This window comes from Phoenix dactylifera, chromosome 1 (genome assembly GCF_051530095.1).
Source record: "Phoenix dactylifera cultivar Ajwa chromosome 1, Ajwa_hap1_PhDact_Kaust_v1.1, whole genome shotgun sequence".
NCBI classification, from domain to species: Eukaryota; Viridiplantae; Streptophyta; class Magnoliopsida; order Arecales; family Arecaceae; genus Phoenix; species Phoenix dactylifera.
Genome location: NC_143190.1, coordinates 15082842 through 15103223, shown reverse-complemented (window position 1 = coordinate 15103223; position 20382 = coordinate 15082842). Strand labels below are relative to the sequence as shown.

At 36.9% G+C, this 20382-nt stretch overlaps 2 protein-coding genes across 2 annotated transcripts; both read right to left on the bottom strand.

The window, feature by feature from the left end:
* Positions 1-1200: 1200 nt before the first annotated feature.
* Positions 1201-10517, bottom strand: LOC103716453 (vacuole membrane protein KMS1). The gene is made up of 8 exons (XM_008804457.6): positions 10089-10517; positions 6590-6801; positions 6135-6213; positions 3859-4164; positions 2914-3071; positions 2303-2419; positions 1863-2045; positions 1201-1662 (listed from the first exon to the last, which is right to left on the bottom strand). The coding sequence occupies exons 1-8, from the start codon at positions 10153-10155 to the stop codon at positions 1489-1491; spliced, it is 1296 nt and encodes a 431-aa protein (XP_008802679.3). The 5' UTR covers positions 10156-10517; the 3' UTR covers positions 1201-1488.
* A 3511-nt stretch (positions 10518-14028) lies between these two features.
* Positions 14029-19021, bottom strand: LOC103716454 (uncharacterized). Its single transcript, XM_008804458.6, has 2 exons — positions 18054-19021; positions 14029-14719 (listed from the first exon to the last, which is right to left on the bottom strand). Exons 1-2 carry the CDS (start codon positions 18903-18905, stop codon positions 14312-14314), a joined length of 1260 nt encoding a protein of 419 aa, XP_008802680.2. The 5' UTR covers positions 18906-19021; the 3' UTR covers positions 14029-14311.
* Between the last annotated feature and the right edge of the window lie 1361 nt (positions 19022-20382).

The window sequence follows — 20382 nt, the reverse complement described above, 5'->3', positions numbered from 1 at the left end:
ACCTCGCCTATGTGCACTGAAATAGCACATGATCCACCGACTTCTCTGCATCGTAAGTCCCACACTCTACGGGGATCCTCAAGCCATGTCTGCTCAGTACTGCTTTCGTCGGAAGGCGGTCCTATGTTATATTCCATAAAAAAAGTGCTGCCCTCGGATGAAGCCCAGACCTCCAAATTCAAGTACAGTCTGAACCAGCTCGTGCTCTGCCCTACCTTCTCAGAATAAGAACAGGAGTTCCCATCGGTCAAGAATTTATAATAATGGGCTAAGCCTTTAACGGCTAGTCGGGCCTTCTCAAATAACAATAGGAGCTCTAATGGGGGCCAGCTAGCCCAATAGTCAGCGGGCTGCGTAACTATAACAAACAGATTAGATTTGTTTTTGTTTTTTTACTGGAAGAGTGCAGCTTCAACTTACAGAGAGGCATTATTTTTTAAAAGAGAGAGAGAGAGAGATTTTCACAGGTTACTGAAAAAGTGCAGCCCCTATCAGAGAGGCTGCAGACATTTACGGCTCACCACTCTGAAGGGATCATTTGGGCGGACCGTAGGTCAGTGCTAAACCTCTTATATATATTTTTTGATTTTATTTGGCCGCATCACCACCACCGTTGTACCAAAAAGAGAGAGAGAGAGAGATCGGTCCAAAAGGCAAAAACATGAAACACTTCAGAATGTCCGCAGGACAAATCTAACATAATTCCATTTTTTTCTTGAATCATGACAAAAGTTTTCCCAATGCATATTATGCAATATGTTGTGGGTGATCTACGGTCTCATGCAGGGTTACCTTAACTCAAATTTTCGGCTCTCTAAAGTCCTCATTTTTTTGTCATCGGCCCCGGGTCGTTGTTCTGGGGGTTGATACAAGCCTAGGATTAAACCCGCTTCAATGGGTAGCGTCCTTATGTGGTTACCCACCTGAGAGTAATGATCCAGCAGGAGGCAACACATTTATCCAGAAAAACATTAGTTTGTCAGCAAGTTGAGCAATGCAGCTAGTACTCCCTGTTTCCAAAATTATCAAAAAGATAAGGTAATTTATGCTTACCAGCTAACTAATCGATCCCGGGCTTCACAACTATCTGCAATATCCAAGCATTTGATGGGGTTTAAAGGGTTATGCTGCACAGCAGGGTGTATTAGCAGTGAAACTTTTGTCAGCCTTCCACATCAAAAGTAACATGTAACAATGAGCTTTCGCAAATGAGCAAATTACTTCTATTGGATTTCCTGAAGAGTAATAAAATAATTCTCTTTGAACAATTGATAAAGGGCACAATGCAATGCACAGTAAATTTCCCTCCCCAAGAAGGCAAATTAAACCTGCCTCTGCCAACTTAAATATTTCTATCGTCATTCTCCATACACAAAAATATGGTGAGACCAATGGCAAGCTTCAGTAATAGGGTAAAATAGCCTCCACTGTAGCTGATCAGTTTGGAAGAAACTAAAAGTCTCGAAACAGGTGCTGGGAGATGCTGTCTTAATCAGCACTCGATTGTGTTGATCTGGATAACTTGTCAGTCAATTCTAATTCTTGTTGTTTCTTCAAATATTTCTGAGCAGTAGATTGCACTATCTTAACGGCGAAGTTCATGAGCATTAGCCATATGAAAGCATTCCAGATTGTCGTAAAGCTAAGATTCCACTGCTTTCCCTAAAGAAAAAACAAGATATTCAACTCGTTATCATCAAAGAAAATATGGTAAGTTGAAAATGGGCGGAATTTCAGATAATATGGACAAAATTAAAGCAAATCTGCTTGATGACTCCTCAGGTTTGGTGTCATGAAGATATATTCAAAAATGTAAATGCTCAGTCTTACCAGGTAAACAACATTTACGTAAGAAGTTCTACCTTCACAGTTGAGGGGTCTGGAGCTGGAACAGGCACGGAAAATTTTTCCTTGACCACGTGCAATTTGGCAATAATGTCAGGCAGCATAACAGAGAATGCAGGAACCTCACCAAAAATCCAAATCAACTTGTTCTCCACCAGTTCTAAAAGTTGGTTATTGCATACAGAGATGATAAAAACTGTCTGTAGTAGCAATAAAAACAATTACTGGATAATACAGAAACACAGAGAAAATTGAAGAGCTAAAAGCATTAATTCTGTATTAAACTGTGTTTCAGCAATTTCAAGTGCAAAACCATGTTTGCAAACCCTCCACAAAGGGGTCAATGGTACCAAAGGGAAGGGAAGACCCACCGCATTTGCAGAATCCATTAACTTCCATAAAGTATATTAAAACTTCCAAAGAATGTGGAGAGATCAGTAACTGGCTGACAGCATACCTGTATGTGAGCCTTAATGATTGCCTTTCCAGTCAATGTTGCAAGAAAGAACTTCCAGAATGGGATTCCAAATTGTCCACACATGATACCAGCAAGATCAAAAAGCGGGTTTGGCACCTAAGCACACAGAAGCCATTGTAAGAATTACCATTCTTCAGCTACTAAAGCAACAAGTATATTAAGTAGAATTTGTCTTGGAATCAAAATGAATGCAGAGAGGCCTTTACAATATTGTTATGCAAGTTCAATCATTAGAATAGATGAAAGAAACATGGAATTCTTTTTAAGTTAGTAAAGACAACTTGAAAAGTAAAGGTGCAAGATAACTGAAAGGGCATTAAAAAGCTACATTACACTCTTCTCATACTCTCTCTCTCTCTCTGTCCCCCCCACCCCGCATGTATGTTTTCAGTCAGAACCCTGTAAAATCCCCAGCTTGCCTGCTTTAGAACCAGATCTTTTAAGTAAAAATTTTTAAGGAACGCATTCTAAAATTTTTTGATTCAAAACTTGTGCCATTCAAGAACTACATACCATGTTCTTCCAATAAATAGGGAAGATAACAAATTGAGAAAAACCTTGAGAAAATAATAGGGAATATGCAAACTAACCGAAGCAAGTACTAAAATTGTAAAAAAGTTGAGATGTTGCGAGTGAGAAACAAGCCAGCGTTTAATTTGCTTTAGAGATGAAGATACAAATCCATCTTCTTTTGAGGAAGCAGCATCTAGTTCCTCCATGGCTTCCACTTTACTTCCTGACAAACGTGCTGCCACACAAACTTAGGTTAACATATTACCTCCACCAAGAAAAAATTGGATCACATACAACTAAAACATCCAAAACTCAAAAACTTTTCATGCAAAATAGATATAGTGCTTGCTTTCATCTACTTGACCAGAACACCTGATCACGGTAAATAGGCGAAAAATAATTAGAAGTCCAATGAACAATAAAAGAAAAAATCATGTCTTCTACCAAGTAGGGTTGTTTCATTAAAATGGAAGTAATTGCAAAAGATCAAGTGTCCGCTGCTGTTTATTACTCTAGTTTACTGTATTTCACGTGTGCATATCTTTGGTGGTTCTGGTGGATTATGTACAGTATAGTTTATGGACATGAAACAAAAAAGAACAATCTAAACATGGCATCTGAAATTCTATATAAGGCACAGCTATAACATCATTTCAAAGGGCAAAATTGCTACAATTCAAAAGGCACATCAGATTTACCTGCAAAGAGAAATATTTTCACAATTTTTATTATCTAAAAGACACAATGTCATTGACAATTTTATCTACGTGAAGCTTGCTGAAGGCCAAAGTCAAGCTGCAAATTTTGAAGAATTGCTTGACTGCTAAGCCAATCTGCTCAAGAATTTTAAGAGATAATGTGCAATGCTGTTGAATACAACTACAAACACCAAGAATTCTCGAGTACAAACTGCAATGTGTCAAGTTCATCCCTACCACTGAATGCTAAAATATTAAATTGGCTACAGGTTCTGCATTCATCATTTAATAAACTACATGCAAGATAATATTTTGGGAAGCTACCTGCTCTTGAGATAAAATAAGGAGGAAGCTCCCCAAGCGCAGTACCAATGCCCCAAAGAACAGCTTCTAGTTGAACCTGGTGAAGTATTCTGCTGACTGGAACCCTAACTAGAGAATTAGTTGATGACGGATACAATGGAGGCCCAAATTCTAAGCAATCCTTTTCGAGCCATGAGGGTCCTTTCTTCAGCTGTATGGTATCATACGGAGCAGTTTTCAAATCAACTCTACCACATTGTGTGGCTTTAATTGTAAATAAGGCAATATGGGGGCCTAAGTACAGCACAAATGTGTGTAAACCAGATCCTGCATAGAAAACAATAGAAGCCGATCAGTATTTTAGAAACTTGATTTCTGCCACTAATAAATATATTAACTTACATACACAGAGAGACAAATGAGCACATGCAAAAGCATACATGCACATAGACACACACCTATGCATGCACATGCACATGAATGATACATTCAAGTGAATCTCTTTTGATGCACATAGTATGTGGACATGAAGATGTGCCACTCGATATAATAAGAATTAGTTCCGCATGTTCCAAAGAGAAAGCAAGAAAAATGGAAAGAAAATTATCTCAAAGTCAGAAAATGAAATAATAACAATAGGTCACAATGGCAAAACAACATATTAAACTATATAACTTACATAAAATTAAAACACAGTTATACTTTGCAGTTAATTTATAACCAACAAAGGCTGATAACAACATTGCAAAACTGATGCAGGTCAGCTGGAAAATGAAATTTTAAAAATGGTATTAGTTTATAAGATTAAGGTAGTTACACTAAAGATTAACAGAAGATTTTACAAATCCAAAAAAAAAAAAAAAAACTCACCACTTGTGGTTTGGTTGAAGAATTTTATTGCATCTTAGATCTGAGAATTAACTTAGCACCCAGATACCTCTATCTTGAGCTCTGCACCAATCTGGAATTCCACTCCAGCATGGGCTTTCTGAAGCTTTTGCACTGTCTTAAATCATGTATCTTTTACCATTAACATTTTTTTATCAAAAATAATATTCCTCTGTACATAAAATAAAATTCATTGTTTTATCACAATTTTATCACCCGTATGTTTTTAATTACTAGAAAGTTTAAGTATTAGGCATGCATACTACAAATAATTCCATATTATTTTGTACCATTGCTCTATACTCATTTACAGCTCTACTTCGCACTCCCAAACCTGCTACAATTCTGGTGAACAAACTCCGTTGCTAGTATACATGGAATCTGTAAATCATATGTAGTGTAAGTTTGCAAGTATACATGGCATCAATGCATACAAGATGCAACAGGTTGTGAAAGAAGGCTTTGCAAATGATGGAGATAAAAGTATGCCCTTATAGCAACCTTAAAAGAACTGTATATCTGTTTCCAAACTCTTGGAAATATCAACAAAAACTGATAATTAGCCCCTTCTATTCTTATTTGCTAAGTAAAACCTAAATTGTTAGAGTTTCAAGAAATTGCTACAAATTAACCAACTTCTTCAGCTATCAATGAAAACAGATAATTAGCCTCTTCTATTCTTATTTGCTAAGTAAAATAGCATACAGAAGTAACCCTAAATTGTCAGTGTTGCAAGAAATTGGTACAAATTAGTCAACTTTTTCAGGTTTATGAAGTCCTTCAAGCTATCTACTATGTATGGGAATACCCATATAAATTTGATAATGGAATGCTAAAGGCTTGGTTCAATGTACCTGACCGAACCGGATAGTACAGGGCGTACTAAACCAGTACGGGTGGCGTACTGACACTCAGCATGCCGAAAAAACGCCATACCATACCGTACCAATACAGTGCTAGTGTGACACTGGTTTAGGGTCCGGTACCGAAATAGCAAACCATGGCTAAAAGTCAGATTAAACAACTGAAAGGTGCTTTCAACTTAGTTCCTCTAGATTAGGGACTGACTTGCCAGATTCAGCAACTCTCCTCAGTGTAAATATGCTACATAGGTTCAGTTCATGAGTCTTTTATCTTATTCTGGAAACATGCATTATGGCTGCTATATTAAATATCAGATTCTTTAAATTCATTTTCTATGTTGCTGAACTCTAAATATATAAATTTGATATCTAAATTACAAAATGAAAATTAAACAATCAAAAAATAGAACAAAACAAGCATACAATAGAAGGTTATTGAAATGTGTCTTCAGATGGGAGAATGAGGTCAATGCAAATTATTCAAGAACAAACGAACAGGGAGGTTAGATAGAATATATGAACAACCAAAATACTGATTCCACTCACCTAGTCCAATAGATGATGCCACACCTAGCGCCACCCACCACAAGCCAAATCTGGCATAGCAAAGAAACTCCTGGACATGCTGCAACAATGGCACAAAACAGGTTAACAGCAACTAATCAAATGATACATTTGAAAAGCATAAGCAGAAGCACAATCAGGTGAAGTAGACAAAAATTTATTTATGCCAACATGATAGAAGCCATTTTCTACCATTAAGCCATTTTCTACCATTAAGAAAATCATTGATAACAAACTTAGGAAGACTCATGAAATTTCCATCTCAATTAGCCTGCCATTGGCAGCAAAGTTGCCTCCTAAATACAGGATTTATTCGTGAAGATCACAACTTAGCAAAATAAGTTTCCATTTATACAGCATAAGAGGTTTCGAATTAGATATGAATTTGATATAACATAACCAAACCTAGCTTATAATTTCAAAAGAGAGATGGATACCTTTTCATGAGAGCCATCAACAGCCACGAGCACAAGAGCAAAAGCTGCTATCAGGATACTCAACACCTTAAACCAACCACCTTTCCTCAGAATATATAGAAGTGATTTTTTCAGATTTTGCACCGTAGCAAAAAAGAAAAATTTTAGTGTCCTAAAAGGCTGCATGATCAATGTTAAATTTTCCAGTTCCAATCGATGCTTCTTATGAAGTTCTGCAAAATAAAGGACATCTATCAAAATCAAGAACAAAATAATATAAAAAGCTTCCACTTAGCTCAAATTATTATTTCGTATATTGTTAAAGGTATTTCAGACTCCTTTTTTAACCCTTTTTCTTTTATCATTAAACAAACATACACCACATACTTCACATCTACGAGTTTCAAATCGTCCTCTTTTAGATCCTTTTTTTATACGAGGAATGATTGATTTTTTCCCTGTACAGGTTAGGTTATTGTGCCCATCACACTTCCAAACACCAAATTCACATGTCACTAAGTTAAATGTTGACTACTAATTGGGAATATCAACAATCAATCAAAAATGGCTCTGTACCCAGTGAGAATTATTGCTATGATTTATACCAACCTGAAAATCTAAAACTGTTTATTTCCTTTTTCTAAATACTCTTTGCTCAAGTGCCTTGCTTGTGGTACAAAGTTGCGACTATGGCGTACTGTTTGGGACAATAATTTTCATCAGTAATAACATGCAAGTTAAAGGTCAAACAATGTGATAATGTTTGAAAATTTTGTTACTTCATTGTATACAAATTGAAGACTGATACATTTAAGACATATATGTGTCTCCCTTACAAGCACATGCAAATCATTGGCATGGTCCGACATGGTACTGTTTTCTATTATGCTTTAGCATGAGAAAGAAATCAAGATGTTCAAATCTTAAAGGGTCTATTGGTAGTTGGTCGCCAAAATCTGTTCGATTCAATTCGTTCATTGTTTAGATGGGAAGGCCTGGACAAGGCACAGGACGCGGAAAATGGTGAGTCAATATGAGAGCCCTTGCTGGTGGGTAATTTGGTTACTCCCCTGAAGTTGCATAGTTAGAGCACCATGTCACATGGCGATGCATGATAAGCTTGGAGAGCACATAAAACCTTTATGAGTAAGAATATATCAAGATAAGAAAAAAAAAGATAAAAGAAGGATAAGACAAGAGTTAAGAAGAGGAGGGATTATGGAGAGAATTCATCACCAATTCAGTGTGTTACCAATCTCAAATCTCGAAGAAACCTTCTTACCCCCTTGTTGTTAGATATATAGATAGATCTCAAAAATATCAGTGCTAGAGAAATTCTAATCCAGACACTAGATCTGACTAAATGACTCTAACTATGAGTAAAATACCAAAAAATGGAATAAGTATATCAAATAATTACAAATGCAGCTATTGACCGGTATTTAACCCTGAAAGCACAGGAACATGGCCAAGGTCATGATCAATTGCAACGAAGACATATTTCAAACATGTTCAAGATCATTTAAGTATGCAAAAGGTTCCAGAATGTTGCTGATTTTTAGAGAATGCAGAATGCAAAATATTTGGACCATTCATTCAATAGATCTCCCAATCCATGCAGCACCAAAGTTTGAAGATGCATTTATTTCTCTACCTATTCTTGACATTAGCTAAAAATTAATTAATCTGAAAATGATGCATATGCGAGTCTTTGCAGTTACTTCTAAAATACTAAGGCAATCACATTTTGCACTTCATGTTTAAAGAGTAAAAGTGACCGCTGAAAATTACAACTTTGTCAAATAATCATGTTCTGCCTGAAATGAAGTGTGCAACATGCTGCGCTGACTATAATTGCATCGCTCATAATTTTATTTTATTTTATTTTTACATCAGCAATTGCCCATGGAGAAAGTGATAAGACATTCTTAGCACAAGGCAACACTCTTACGGTCATTCAGCTGTATCAATTGATCTGGAGATGATTTGGCTTTGAAATTCCAATTGTTTTTGACCATTTCTGCTAAAACAATGTGCATCTTGTTTCAACCATCAATGATCATGTTGCATAAGTCCCACATGTTGACGTTGATTCAAAGATTCAATTGTGGAATTTGCATCAAGATTTTCTTATAGTGCATCCTCTTCTTTTCAAAAATGAGCAATATCAAAAAAATTTGTTGAGCTCTCGACTGTAGAAGTCATCTTAACACTTGCATCTCTACAAACAGAAACTAGTCTAGAAGGCAAACTAAGAATACTTGAGAAGGATGCAAATCTCAGCTTGCAAAGAAAAGCAGATCTAATAAAACTGCTTTGAAGAAGGAGCTTCTCTGATTCATGTTCAGAACTGCAAAGATGGTTAAGGAACTTCAGCTGCTTCAGAATTTGGTGGTTGGTGTACACCTGAAGACATAGGTTAGGTATTTTCTTTGGGTCACCAAAATACATGCACAACAGGAGCACGTCCTCATCTCAAACAGAGCATTGATAATAAACACATCACACCTTCATTCTCAGATGCTCCTAAACATAAGCTAGGTAGTTAAAATAGCATGTTCATTTGCATCTCATCCATTTTCTGTCTAATATGCCAGGTAAATCCAACAATGCATCAGATAGAGAGATTGCATTGATGATAATGTGCTTACTGATTGATTATTTTCACTGTTTGTTGGGTCACTCTAAAGACTACCCTGCATATGCTCAGGCAAAATCTGCTTAGTTGCAATGAAGTAGAAGGCAGAGGAATACAAGCAACTGGAGAGGTACAGAAATTAACCAAGCCTAAAATCCATAATGCCTCTGAAATTTGGAGGGTGTGGTAGCACTCCCAGTTTGGCAAAGCGTAGAAACTAAACGAGCATACATTGTGCTAAGGATTTGCAGTATTTTGTTCAAAGAAGCAGCAGCCTTTGTCAGTCCACAAACTATTGCGCAGATCCGGAAGGTTGTGAAGATTAAAGGATTAAAATTTAGCACTGCAGTATATTGTCAGGACAACGGATTTTCAGTAAGTAATGAAATCATAAATGCAAAATTCTTGATAAGGCACACCAAGCAACCTCACCATAATTTCTTTAATTATTTTTCAAAAGGAGACTAAAGAAGTTAACACCAAATTATTCACCATATCATCTTAAGGCAATGCCAAAGCAAGTTCTACAATATCAATGCTTCCAAACAGCATTTCTTCATTAAGGTCCAGAAACATTTACAACCACACCCCCCAAAACCTATAAACCATAACTAGCAAGGCAAGAAATAGATAAATACAAACAAACCTCAAAATTACTGCTTATGAAGTTGAATTCAGATTATGATCTTAAATCCGCGGCCCTCTTTCGTGACACTGTTCTATCTCATCATTCACATTTATTAACAAATCACCGGATCACCAGATATCACTCGCATTAATCAAGAAAACAGCAAGCAAATAGCAATAGAAGCAAAGGATTCAAATTCCTCAGCCGTGTCCATAAGAACTTAGATCATGAACAACAGAGAAGAAGAAACCCACCCGAGATCAACGGGTCGACGCCTTCCGACAATGAGGGAGACGCCTCCGCTGCTCCGCCGGACCCCATCGTCGCTCTCTACCTCCCGTCCCCGAACCCTAGAATCTCCCCACACATCAAGCCAAAACGATCGCCGGAATCGGATCTGGAAGCCTGGAATCAAGGCCGATCTCCTCGTTTCTAGGGTTCGCGAGCCGGATGGAGGATCCAAGAGGGCAGCACTGAGGGCAAAAGAGGAGGAGAGAATCGTTGCGCAGAGCCAATATCGCTCTCCGGAGCATAGCGAGAGAACGGGATGGCTTAAAAAACGTTGTTTCCGTTTAAAAGCCCGGAGGCCGGACGCTGGGAGTCACCCACGAATTTATTATAGATTTCTTCGGCCTGCCGCTTGGTTCGGCAATTTCGTGCACGGGTTATCCCGAACAAAAAGGGCGTATCCCTTCTAGGCTTCGATAATTTATCGACAAAAGGACGGATGGGAATTAGATTGGGATAAAATTATCCCGGATAATGGGGTGCAATCACTACCGTTGATGTGCGGTCTCTGATGCCGAAATTTTCAGGAAAGGACGGACGCAAGTTCCAACATTCCATGGTTCTGATTGGTTTGAATGTCTGTCTGAAGCCCATTGGTTCAAGTAAACGACCGGCCGTTAAAAGGCTCCAGATTTCAGAATCATCTCAATCTATGTTTATTAAGGCTAACCTTCCCATATAATAAGCGGGTCCAGGGAGGAGCTGCCTTTGTACCCATCAACCATTTGGGAGCGTTGAAATCATCATTTATTTCAAAAACTTAAATTTATAAAATAAAATAAATTTATTTATATATTTTATATTTTTTTATACTTTTTCTCATATATACCGAATTTTTTTTTAATAGACGAGTCCATCATGTTTAAATCACTATTTGTCCCAAAAATTTAAACTGATGGGATAAGATAAATTTATTTATATATTTTATATTTTCTTATACATAGATGCCCTGTGAGTTGAAAAGAATGAGTTATCTAGAGCGCTCCAAAAAATATTATTTTTTATTTTTTTAAATATATTTGTATTAAAATTGTATGATACAATCGTCTTACTAAAAAAACAGAAAAACTAACCTTGGACATGCATTTCCAAGACAGTGGTGTTGAAGAAAGAGATTTTTTTTTGTCCAATATATTTGATGCAGTACACACAAACTTCATGAGAGTACAACCTGACACTGTTAGGATCAGAATGGCTCCTACATAATATTGTTATCTAACATGAGCTTTTTGTAATAAGTAGCTTGTTATTGATCAGCAATTCCTTGATCTATTTCAAAGAATTCAATGAAAAGCTATAGCGAACAAGCAAGGGCTGTACTTAATTTCACTGTAACTATCAATGAGAGCCCCAGATATTTTTGGAACAATTAATGCTTCACTGCACCATACTATTATTCCCCGCTTCAATCCCCACTGTTTGGTGATGGATGAAATGGTACAAGAGATGCACCTGTATCTGTGCTCTCAGTGGGGAATAGAGTGGTGCTGAAAAGCAGCACTCATCTCCTTACGAGAGAATAAAATGAGTCAATATGATGGAATAGTGACATTTTCTGGAACCCTGTCTGATGTTCCTTAGATTCTTGGAATTCTTCCAGAAAATTGTCCCATTAATTTTATCTTTTACCCCTTCGTTTTTGCAAGCATCACTTACTTATTCCCTTGGAGGAACAATCGAATAAAGATCAAGGAGTGGATTGTGAAGGTGAATGCAATAGCAAGGGAGGGCTAAGGTGCCTTCCACGTTGCTCCACATACCATTACTTCAATTCCACCTTACGTTAGTGGATTCACTAAGAAGAGTGTTCCCGGCCAGTAGTATATCGATATGAACTCACTGGTGCGACGTGACGTATCATGCCAACTGTACCCGATAATCTTCCCCGAAGTGGTGTAAACCGCGATATTTTATGCCAAACCCGGATATTAGGAGGAGGTCGTTGCAGCGGAACCGCCGGATGCTCGTCATCGGCGAAAGGGACGAAACGGGATGGAGGGGAGAAAGAGGAGGAGAAGTCTCGCTTCTCCTGCTCCGGCGATTTGCTTGTTCGATGGCTTTTCCCCTCGCTTTGATTTCGGTGCAGCACCAGCGTAATAACGCTCTTAAAGGCAGGCTTATTAGCATTGGGACATGTTACAAACAAGATTTTATGCCCATGTGGTAGAGCTTTTGATGAAATAGAGGCGTTAGTGAAAAAATATGGAGCAACTATTTTAACTTTCTAGCAAAATTAAAATAACTTTTAGGAAGAACTCCAAAATGAAGTTTTTTGGAAAAATACTTTTAACATACATCGAAAAGCTATTTTAATTTATAATTTTTTATCAAAATACTCATAATAAAACATTCTAATTATAGAAAATATCTCTTTATATTTATTAATATATAATAATAATAATAATAATTTATATCTTTATTATTGTATTATACTATAAATATAATATTATATTACTTTATATCATAATATATTGGTATATTATGTTATATAATATCAAATTATATTATGTTATTATGTTTTAGTATACGATATTATATTACTATATTATAATAATATAATATTACATTATAGTAATATTATACTATATCATATATTTATTATTAATATATATTATATTTTATTATACTCTGTTGTATAATACTATGCAATATTTTTTAGAGTTATTTTGTCATACCAAAAGTATTTTCTTGGTTTATTTACCAAACACATATTAAAATTTCACACCACTTTATAAACATAGTTATCAAATAGCAAATAGTTTTTTATAAAAGCTTTATTTTAAAAAGTTTTACTTTCGAAAGCTCTATAGCCAACAGCTATGCCAAACAGGACTTTAGTAATCGCATTATTCTATTTTAGCAGGTTTCATTGCAAAGTTGCTTCTTGATCGCTATAATAGTTACAATGTTGGTTATTTGCCTCAATTCTACAAGCATATATATTATCTCGACTTTCTAGTATTAAAATAATTACTATTATAAGAGTAAAGAGTTTTTATGATATTCTGTAATAAAAAATAATAGATAATGAACAGAAAAGACAGAGGTAATATTTTTCCAACAACCTCTCCATCTCTTTCTGAGGAAAAGTTGATAAAAAAATCAACTTTGAAAAATGATAATAGTAATGGAGGGAATCTGATATTGTTACGATGGTGGTTTTCGTAAACATCGGCTATAAGCCTATAACTGGATGGCTGTAATCCATCTGCTCCAAAATCTCTTATAGTGTGAAAAAACCAACCCCTCCTGACACGTGGCCTTGAAGTTTTTTTCTTGATATCAGGTTTGCACTTGAAAGCATTTTCCTCCTATCTATGTAGCACTGATAAATGCATTCAGCGTGCGCTTCTTTTTGTTTGAAGAGAGCATGAAACCAGGTGTCATGGAAAAGGAGGATCAGTATGCAGAGCTCCTGTACAGGAATGGAATCAGTAGGTTTCGGTTCTTATACGAGATCACTAATGAACAAGTCCAGCCAAAATAAAAAAAATTGTGTATTCAAGTTGCTGAAAATAAAACTTAAGATCCTTCAAGCTACTGAGTGCTACAATGTAATTATCCGACTACCTGGCTAAAAAAGTTTGAACCCAATCAGGGTTCACAATTTTCTAACCATCTTGATCGTTTCACTACATTCTGACATGAATGCAAACACTAAGCCTGATCAAGTGCCCCTGCAAGAACTCTTAAACAAATTTGAAACAAATAATAAGTGAAAGGCAACAGTAAATGCTCACACTCCAAAAGTAATTGCTGCACAAAATAGTCATCACTATTTTTTTTTCAGGAACCAGTATGCTCCATGAAAAATCCACAGATGACGCTCACTTCCCATTTACCACCAGCTGCTGCGCAAGAGTCGAGCACAAGGATCTAAAAGAACATGTCCAATAAGAGTGGGGATTAAAATCCTAGTAAAGCACAGGTAATGCTTAAGATGGCATTTAAGTCCGAATTTTGATAGCAGAGGCAAGACAAAAAAAAAAAAGAGGCAGAAGCTTCTCTTTTTTGTCAAAGCCTGTAATGAAAATTTTAAACCAGTCTTAACAGAGGCAAATTTGATCATGACAAAACATTGAGATCTAGCCAAATGACCTATAAACAATCAGGTGGAATATAACTATTTAGAACATCAGCATACATCTTCATGGAATATCTATACTGGTTTCATAATAGAATATGAAAATTATTCCTTTGTTGCAGGCATTAACTGAAGCCTTTCCTCCGATGTTGATTTGCCCACCCCTCTCTCCTCTGCTAGGAGAGACCGTAGATCACTCCCGTTAGCCAGGCTATTAAACTCAACCGATTTGGATGGGTTTGCTGGGTAGCGACGTTGGCAAAAGGTCATTAGTCTCTTCACAGACTGCAAGTACTTTCGAGTTGTCTCGTCATTCATGATGTGGGCCACACTATTAGTGTAGATCTTCTCACGAGCCGATCGCTCGTGGATGCCAACCATAGTCACACCAATAGGCCAGGGTCCATTTCCAATAGCCAATTTAATGTACTGATCCATTGCTGCCAAATAATCTCGTTTCATGCAGCATTCAACCACAACCAGCAATGCGTGACAGATGTCATCTGGAAGAACCTATGATAAGAAAAAAAACTTAGTGTATCACTACATGGTTCATTCATAATTCTTATTGCCGTGATTAGAAGAAACATCACAACATACATGGTACAAGACTCACTAATATGCATAGCAATAACTATATGGGCATATGTAACCCAAAAAGGACTATGGAAACATAGCAGAAAGAATGGAAAAAAAAAACTTGATAATTAAATTTGGAATTTTTTTTCTGAGGGATTCCATGGTTATGAAAGTTTAAGTTATGCCCTAGACCCTGATCATTCTGCTAGGTCAAAATGGATTTGAACTGAGTGTGCCGACAATGGAATAATTAATCAAACATGAATGAAGATGTCATTACACGGACATTTCAGTAGACTTTCAAATTGTTGGCCATGTAGGCTGAAGATACAAGTGTTGGATCAATGATTAGCATATGCTTCCCTTTTGCAAATGTACCAAACATTTAATGCCTTTTGAATTTCACGTCCCTATATTAACCAAAGATAACAAAAGAAGCAGTCAAACACCTTTTTTTTGGTGAATAAAAATTATTCATTAAGGCAACACATGAAAAAAAGAATAATGGTGATACCAAATGGTGGCTTGAGGACCACCATGAGAACATCATGATCACCAGAATTGTAATTACGAGACAGAATATCTAATATCATCAGCAAATCAACCCTTATATGGTTAGAACCTCCAGGCAATGATCTAAACTGCTTAACTGCTAAACCAGAACAAAATAGACTTGTGAACAACAACTTCCTCATTCGAGCACATAAAAATGATCAACTTGGTTGAAGTCCTCAAGTTTCAATTCATCAGACTCTTAACAGGTATCTAGGAACATTGGAATTAAAAACAGGGGATAACCTTTATTGGGTTCCCAACAATAAGCTGGCACTCCATGTATCATGTATGATATGGCTTCACAGCTAATATTCATTTATCATCCACCAATACTCTCATGGTTCTCCATGTGGCCCATCCAATCTCTCCAACATCTGCTCCCTTAAGCATGGAAACAAACAAACATCTCAAACTCTCTCATTTATAGACAGGAACAGTCAAACAAAGCCACTTATAAGTTCCTACCCTAATATAATTAGAAACCCTGCAATTCTTTCTCATATATGGATCCTGATGCAGCCTCTATTAAAACACACACTCTTGGTCCTGAATTCTTTCTGTCTTATGTGAAGCCAAGATAGTAGGCTTCTCTGCTTTTTTTCATTTCTTGTAAGATTATACATTCTAGTTAGTTGTTTTTCTTTTCGTTGCTATTGTGATAATTTTCACGGTACACCAATCCCTACGTTGAATCTATGTAAGATGTTAAACCAAAATCTTATAGGATTCAGCGTTCTAGTAAAAGCAACCACTTATTCTTCAGGCTATAATGAGCATAATAATCCACTAGCTTAAGAAAGGATTCCCCCCTCATAAGCATAACGTAACTTTGCTTTCCAGATTCTGTGAATTCTCAAGTTACCTTAGTGGAAAGAGCCAATCACATTAAACAAGCTTTAAGTTTATTATATATACAATAACATGATGATCGGTACTATATTTTTTGCCTGAAATTATAAATTTGGGATGAAATAGGTTTAGTTTCATTTAGCATAAGCTCTTTAATGCATCTAGCGTCCATGAACGTTAAAGTTTTGTTGTGCCTTACACTAGCTAGAGAAGATTCTTACATGGACTGACCAAGCCAACAAATCCATTGCTTGAAAATCAACACGCACATTGGTTCCCCTAAAGTTGCTGTAAAGAATTATAAATATGGTTCAATAGAATTCGGTCAAAAGGTTAGACATGAAAGACATACAAAGTCTCCAAAATAATGTTTTGACCTAGCAAGGCGTAGGCTAAGTGCCCTCACTTGGCCTTCAGCAGGCTCACAATATTATGGAGTTTACTAGGGTTTAAGGTCGCCCTCGAGATTTTGTGTCAATCTTGATAACACTGAAAAATCTTTTTTGACCTGGGAAGGTATAGCTCAAGTGCTCTAACTTCGCCTATAGCGAGTTTAGAATATCCCAGAGTTTCCTTTGGTAAACTTTCCTTGTGTATTGGGGTTTGATGTCTTGAGATTTTACCTTAATCTTGATAATTCTACGAGGGAAATCCTTTATCTTTCCATGTTGTGGGGGTGGGTGAGTAAGCGTGCATGCGGAAGGGGGGTTGGAAATCAGCACACGGTTGCAAGCATCTAGCCTTGACCGTCAAAGCTTAGGCTAACAATCTCCCTAGCTATACCACTTTTATTGAGCACTTTAGGTAGTGAGCAACCATCTGACAAGTTCTATGGTCATTATCCTAATTCAACTCCCACTTCCAACTTTCAACCACCTTGAATTCTAAACCCAGCTTCCCATAAACTCTATCTCAATGTGAGATTCCAAATCCTTCACAAATGAACAGTCAAATATCATTGTGTCACCTCCCAATGTCTCTCTTATCTTTCAAGCACCAACCATCTCCCAAACTTTGTGCTCGAGCAAATTCAGCAATCCCTTGTATTCTCATGGTTACAAAAAAATGATGCAGCATCAATATTCCAAAACGCTCATACAAGTGTTAGAAGATTTAAATAAATGTTATCTATTTCATGCAATGAGGAGAGAATCTACATTTCATGTACGAAGTAGCCCCCTTCACTCTTTTTTCTCTCTCTTCCATCCTTGCTTTTAGATCTGGAAACTAAAACGGGTATCAAAATCTCTAGAAAAATGACACCATTTAAGCTTCATTTGTTCCTCACATAATTCCAGATTTACATGCTAGTCACATCAAAGAGAGAGGGCTTACAACCATGCAATGCAATAAATTATAAATCTGCCAAAACTTCAGCATCAATTTTCCATCCAATAGTAGATGGCAGCATGGGCTGAAGGGGCAAATTTCTACATCAAAAAAACTTAGAACTAGTATAAGAGATGGTAAATAACAAGACTCGTTATGCTTGAGGTTGGTGCCCTGCATTTAATTGATCTCGAGCTTGACCACAGACAGTTCAAAGCTGGCATAAGTCTCTCCAAATCTAGCCTACTAACAACCATGGAACCATATGCCAAGTAGCTAGTTGGTTGAGGCATCATAAACCATGAACCTGAACCCCCCATCCCTGGATCGTATTATTCATGCATATTTTTTTAGATAATTAACTGACTTGTTCATAAGCATGCTTTCAGTGAGAATCTAATAATCATACAAAAAGCATAGATTGACAACGTCGAGAACATCCGTGATGAATCAAATATGCATAAAAATAAAGAGAAATCCAAGTTGCTAACAATAACAAGAAGAAGAAGAATGAGGCGGAGGAGGACTCCATTACCTTTTTCCTGCAGAACTTGAAGAGGGGATGCAGGTAACGAGCGCATTGCTTAAAAGTGGCGACCATCGACTTCCCCTTGGCCGTCCTCTTCTCCGCTTCCGTCATCTCCTCGAGCTCCAGATTCCACTCATTCAGAAGTCTCTTGAAGAACACTAGAATCTTGTCCTCATCACATAGATCCTCAAATTTGGTCTTCATCCGCTTCAAATCCTTGTCGGTGTTCTCTCCTGACGACCCTCCGTCCGCGCTCAGATTCTTGCCCCCATCCGCATCAGCCCCATCGTCCTCCAATCCAGCCCCGTCCTCCCTCTTGCTCTTGCTCCGGTCATGGAGGAAGGACACCGAGCCGGACTTCTGGCGCTTGCGGAGCTCGTCGATGTCGCGGAGGAAGTCGTTGGTCTGGCCCTCGATCATGTCGCTGTCGATCTCCAGGACGCCTGACTTGAGGGTGAGCTTGAGGCGGTCGAGGCGAGCGTCGTCGTCCTCGCCGAAGAGGGTAATGGGCTGCTTCAGGATGCGGAGGCGGCGGATGACATCGTGGCGAGGAAGGACGAGGTCGTCGATCCTCTGTTCCTCGGAGCGAGCTTCGGAGGGCTTCTTGGAGGAGGAGGAGGAGGAGGAGGAGGAGAGGGTGGGGGGGAGGGAGGCCTCGGAACTAGGGTTTTGGCCGGAGGATGCGGTGGAGGGGGCGGAGGAGGGGCGTGATTTGGAAAGGCGTTCGCGTTGCTCCTCGGCGCGAAGCTTTTGGATCTCCTTCTGTTCGATCTCGGAGCGTTTGAGGAGCTTCTTGCCGCCGAAGTCGGCCTCGAGTCTCTCCCTCTTCTTCTGGAGCTCGCGCTTGAGGAGATCCATGGCGGTCGTTAGGGCTCTTTTTCCGTCGTCCCCAAATCTGAACGCAAGGGGCCTAATATGAGGCGTATCCAGTGGCCAGTCTCCGGACCCCAATTTTCATAAAATTATTTTATAACAAATTATGATAATTATTATGATATAATAAATTTTATATCGACTCATATTTTCGTTTAGCTATATTGAATCCAGAATCCTCCTAATTCTAACATTGAAAGCAAACTCTCACTCTCTCTCTATATATAACATAAGTAAATATAAAAATATAAAAAAATTGGCCATACTATTGGTGTTAATTTAATTTTTTTTTCTCGTGTATGTTCTATTTAATTTTGACCGGTTATCATTATAGTTTTAAGTATCAATTGATATGTAGATTTTGATTTTGTTTCAATCAAACTAAATATAAGCAAAAATTTAAATTTGTTCTAAAGCAATTTGATTTTTCCAAAACCAATCGGCTACTTCCATAATTTCTTTTATGTTGCAATCTGTTTCAGACTATTATAATAAATGTTCATTAAGTTTTGAAAATTGCTAGCTCTTGATTAATTAATCTACTAAAATCATGTGCTAAAGTAAATCTAAAAAAACTGGACTCGGAACCGAATATGTTTATTAGTTACGTTTACTGAGAGTTTGAAGCTTATGATCCAAATACAACTGGATTTGACTCAAATTTGACCCATTTACAACCCTAGTTGCACAAATTAACCCTTAGTTGTAATTTTATTAGATATAACTGCACGCACTGCCTGCATTAACTAATAATTTATTGATGTATTATATATTTTTATTTATAGAAAAGGAATATTGGGTGGATGGATATAATACAAATAATTAAGTTCAATAAATAAAATTAGTAAAATATTTGCATAGAATATTCACAAGTTTTTATTGTATTTGCCATAAATTTTATATTTAGAAACGAATTTATAAGAAAATATATGCAAGAAGAATGAAGATACATGCCTACTTTCATAAAAAAATATTTGTAGATTTTGCATAAAGATCTATTTCTTTATCAATTTTATAAGAAAATATCAAATTAATTTTTTCAAAAATATATATTTTTAGGGATTTCTAAACAATTGTATCTTGGGCCTAAGAATAAAACATGCCATAGTCTACACAAATTTGTATCAAATATTAAAAATATGTATCACCCATATTTAAATTTATCCAAAACATTCTAAATATGCATTTTTTTCCAAAATAAAAAGGCGACCATTTTAACAAAATCAATAATTAAGTAGAACTTTCATCCAAAATTTATAAAATATTTTGTGCTTAGAATTATGACAGGAGCTAAATAAATAGAGGATGGAGACACATGAGCCCCTTTCCTCTTGCTATTCTTGTTATTAAAGTTAAAACTGAGCTAACATGTATTGATTAAAAATTTGAGTATATCTTGAGATGTTGAGTAGAGATTCACAACCACATGTATAGGAATCAAGGACCTCCATCATAATTTAGG